The 3,529-nt window shown below is 44.4% G+C and overlaps 1 protein-coding gene across 2 annotated transcripts in view; it reads right to left on the reverse strand.

Moving 5' to 3' along the window:
• Positions 1-1,129: 1,129 nt before the first annotated feature.
• Positions 1,130-3,529, reverse strand: part of Fam81a (family with sequence similarity 81 member A) — a 52,447-nt gene continuing 50,047 nt past the window's right edge. For both annotated transcript variants that reach the window (XM_029543790.1, XM_021207431.2), the window contains exon 9: positions 1,130-2,590. In XM_029543790.1, the coding sequence (XP_029399650.1) occupies positions 2,466-2,590 (125 nt within the window). In that variant the 3' untranslated portion in view covers positions 1,130-2,465. The remainder of the gene's footprint in view (positions 2,591-3,529) is intronic.

Genomic DNA, 3,529 nt, shown 5'->3' on the forward strand with positions numbered 1-3,529 from the left:
CACGTGCACGCACGCATGCACCCAAATGGGATTAAAAGATACTTTTCAAAAGAGTCTCCGCACAGACTTAAAAGGTCCTTGGCACACAGCCAAGCCAGGAGCTGCTTGAGGCAGCCCCTAGAAAGCCCAGCAGTACCTTTCCTAAGGCAGCTGGCCTGCCAAGGTTTTCTTCCCACACTCAAAGATTCTTCGCATTTAAAAGTCCCATGCCACACTTATTTGGAAATTTTATTCTCTTTATTGCAAATCTCTGGTAAAGGAAAAGACAGGGCAGCTGATTCTCCTTTAAACTTTGGCGAGAAGAGGACTCCATTGTGTTCGCGGGATGGCTGGCCTCCCTGCAGCACACAGATTCGCTGGGGGCGGGGTGGGCTGGGATAGGGCTGTGACACATCCTGGTTGGTGCTGGTGACTGCCTCCCTGATGCTCTTACTTAACTGGTCAGGAGGTTGTTTGGTGTCAGTTGCTCTTTAAGCTCCCCAAGTGACCCCAAGCAGCCAGGGTGGAGGGTCTCTGCCACAGTGTCTTGTCACATGGGTCAGCAACGTCTCGAATACCTGGAGGTATCACCAGCAGCTGTGTCACCTGCTTACATCACCTGCTAGGCCAGGGTCAGCAGGTGTCCCCTGTCCCCTCTTCCCAAGTGTCCTGTGTGCTCACCCTTCCCCCTTAGAGTCCCCAGGGGAGAGAGACACACTGAGGAGGTGTGGCCCTGTCCTGTGGGAGGCTTGTGCTTAATCACTCGATAAACATGGCTAGCCTAGCACATAGGGAAAGAAGAAATCACACTGTCTGGTCACAGAGCATCATTGACTTCTCCTAGGTGGGCAGATCCTCCTCTCTGGAGACGAAACGATGTGTGGGGAGATGAAGAAATGCAGGATGGGTAACATGTTCCTCACATAACCTCTCATGCGTCCAAACTCAGATCAAAGTTTTCAAGGTCCCAAGAGTAGAATATTAGGTACTTTAGCAGCATATCTTACATGGGTCAACAGTAAGAGCCAGGTAGAACCTCATTGTAGTTTATTCTAGAAATAGAAAACGCTTTTGATTTTCCTGAGTCCTTGCACATGAGAGAGGAAAGGAAAGGACGGGGTGTTGTTCTTGGAACTTTTAAATGCTCCTGTTCTCTTTCTTTCTCTCTCTCTCTCTCTCTCTCTCTCTCTCTCTCTCTCTCTCTCTCTCTTTCTCAGGGTACCCTCACTTTAACACGGAAGTGCAAATGGCACGGGCTCAAGTGTTCAATGACTCAAACATGGCGACTGAAAATAAACCACCTGCAAAGGTGCCGGGACACCCGTCTCCTCGCAGTATTACAAATGTAGTCTCGCTTCGACTCTCTGTCCATACAAAGGTGTGTGCTGCTATTCCATGAAGGACGCTGAATGCGGCCCACCATGACAGCGATGAAATCGTTAGGATGCTTAAAAAATACATAGGATCCCAGTTTTACATCACAACCCTGATGTGTTTACCACACTGTCTATTTTGTTGGTAATTTCTTTTTTTACAGAGGACAGTACAGCGACGTGAGAGAAACCAAGGCACAGATAGACAGTTACAACAAATGTCTATAAACCCTAGCACTTAGTGCTGATTTAGGGAACATTTAGGTAAATCGTAAAGTCAGAAAAATCCTCACATTCATTACAATTGATGAACAATTAGCCGTTCGATAAACAGCTTGCTTAGTCACCATCCCATTATTAAATATATGGCTATCACTACATAGGCTGTGAGTGGTTTCAAAAATAGCTTTAAATAGTAAAAGCCGGTACCTTTAGGTAGATATAAATATTGTGCCTTGTGGGAATCTAGAGAAACGTAGGTTTTCACTTAATTTGTAATCTGTATGGCAATTATCAATTTTAAAAAACTATTTTCATTATATAAATGGCAGGGCTTTTTTTTTCTCCCAGTGTTAAACTTCTTCTCTACAAAAGACAGGTGATTTACAAAAAAAAAAAATAATAACCCAACATTTAAAAAAACCATATAGACAACAATAATACAATCCAGATGTGGACTTAAAACTGAACTCTAATCTACCAGGATGTTCTCTTAATGTAGGGTTTGGGGCAATACATGATACATACCTACAGCAACTCATTCACTTCTTAATCAAAAGAAAAATCACCATGGTGAGTTTTTTGTTTTTTGTTTTTTTCCAAAATAGTAGTCTTGGCTAGAGCATCAAGCATTGAAAATAAATTATTTTCATTCATAAAAGCCTTTCAAAATCTGAGGGGGATGGGGCTCAACTGCACTTAGGGAAATAACGTTGTAAAACTTGTATTTACGATTTTAAGTATAGGGTGTTTTCAAGACTGAAGGTAAACACTTAGACCCACGAGAGCGCATTTCTTGGCACATGCACACCCTGAATGGCATCCAGAGCACAGCCATGATGTGGCTCTTAGCCCCACGCGCAGTCTCCTGTCAGGTCCTGGTCCCAGCCGTCTTCACATGGAAGTTTCTGGTTTCTGCATCTGCTGGATCTGCTTCTGTAGTTGGTCCCTGTCCAGCTTCATCTTGGCCTCCAGCACTTGTCTGAGGGACCCTATGCTCTCGTAGATAGCTGAGAACCCTGAGGAAGAGGCAAAGGTCACAGGAGTTAACAGCTAAGAAGCAGCGTCTAGCCAGCTGTTACCGCAACCGTGATGGTTGTTTCTGACCAATGCTGAGCCTCCGGGGGTCAGTGCTGCATAGGAACCTCCATGGAAACTGTGTTTTAGATGCAAGGGGCTCTACTGCAGTCAAGAAAAACAGTAGATGCAGATTTAACCAAGTGACCAAAGCTCACGCCACTATCACCAGGAGAAATCATGCCATGTACCTGCTGATAAGATGGCCGGAGCAGGGCGACCACCCATCCCACGGTTCCAGATTATATCATAAGGAAGTAATCAAACCGCAACTGAAGAACTTTTTGTAGAACACTGCCCTGTAGTCTAAAAATACCAGGTTCAGGGCTTGTGTGAGTCGAGAGAGCACCAGGCACTTAGGCCTCCAGGTCCTATGGCAGTGGGTCTCAACCTTCCTAATGCTGGGACCCTTTAATACAGTTCCTCCTGTTGTGGTTGGTGACCTCAACCATAAGATTATTTTGTTGCTGCTTCATAACTGCAATTTTGCTATTGCTATGGATTGAGATGGAATGTCTACAGAGCAACAGAGCAAGTTCCAGGACAGTCAGGGCTGTTTCACAGAGAAACCTTGTCTTGAAAAACCAAAAAAAAAAAAAAAGGTCGGTCTTTATCTGTGCCCCAGAGCTAAGGTTGACCCACAGCCCTCCATACCCAAATCCTGCCTGGAGAGAGCTGGAAAAAACAAAACACAAAAAAGAGCAAAACTCTTAAAATGAGATCTAATACATGTGGTGTGGAAAATTCTAATATATTGTCTTTGGGTCTTTGATGAAAGAGTTGACTCATGATACACATGAGCAATCATAAACCATACACACATACATAGGCACACACACACAAACACACACACACACACACACATATATATATGTATATAT

This window comes from Mus pahari, chromosome 10 (assembly GCF_900095145.1).
Source record: "Mus pahari chromosome 10, PAHARI_EIJ_v1.1, whole genome shotgun sequence".
NCBI classification, from domain to species: Eukaryota; Metazoa; Chordata; class Mammalia; order Rodentia; family Muridae; genus Mus; species Mus pahari.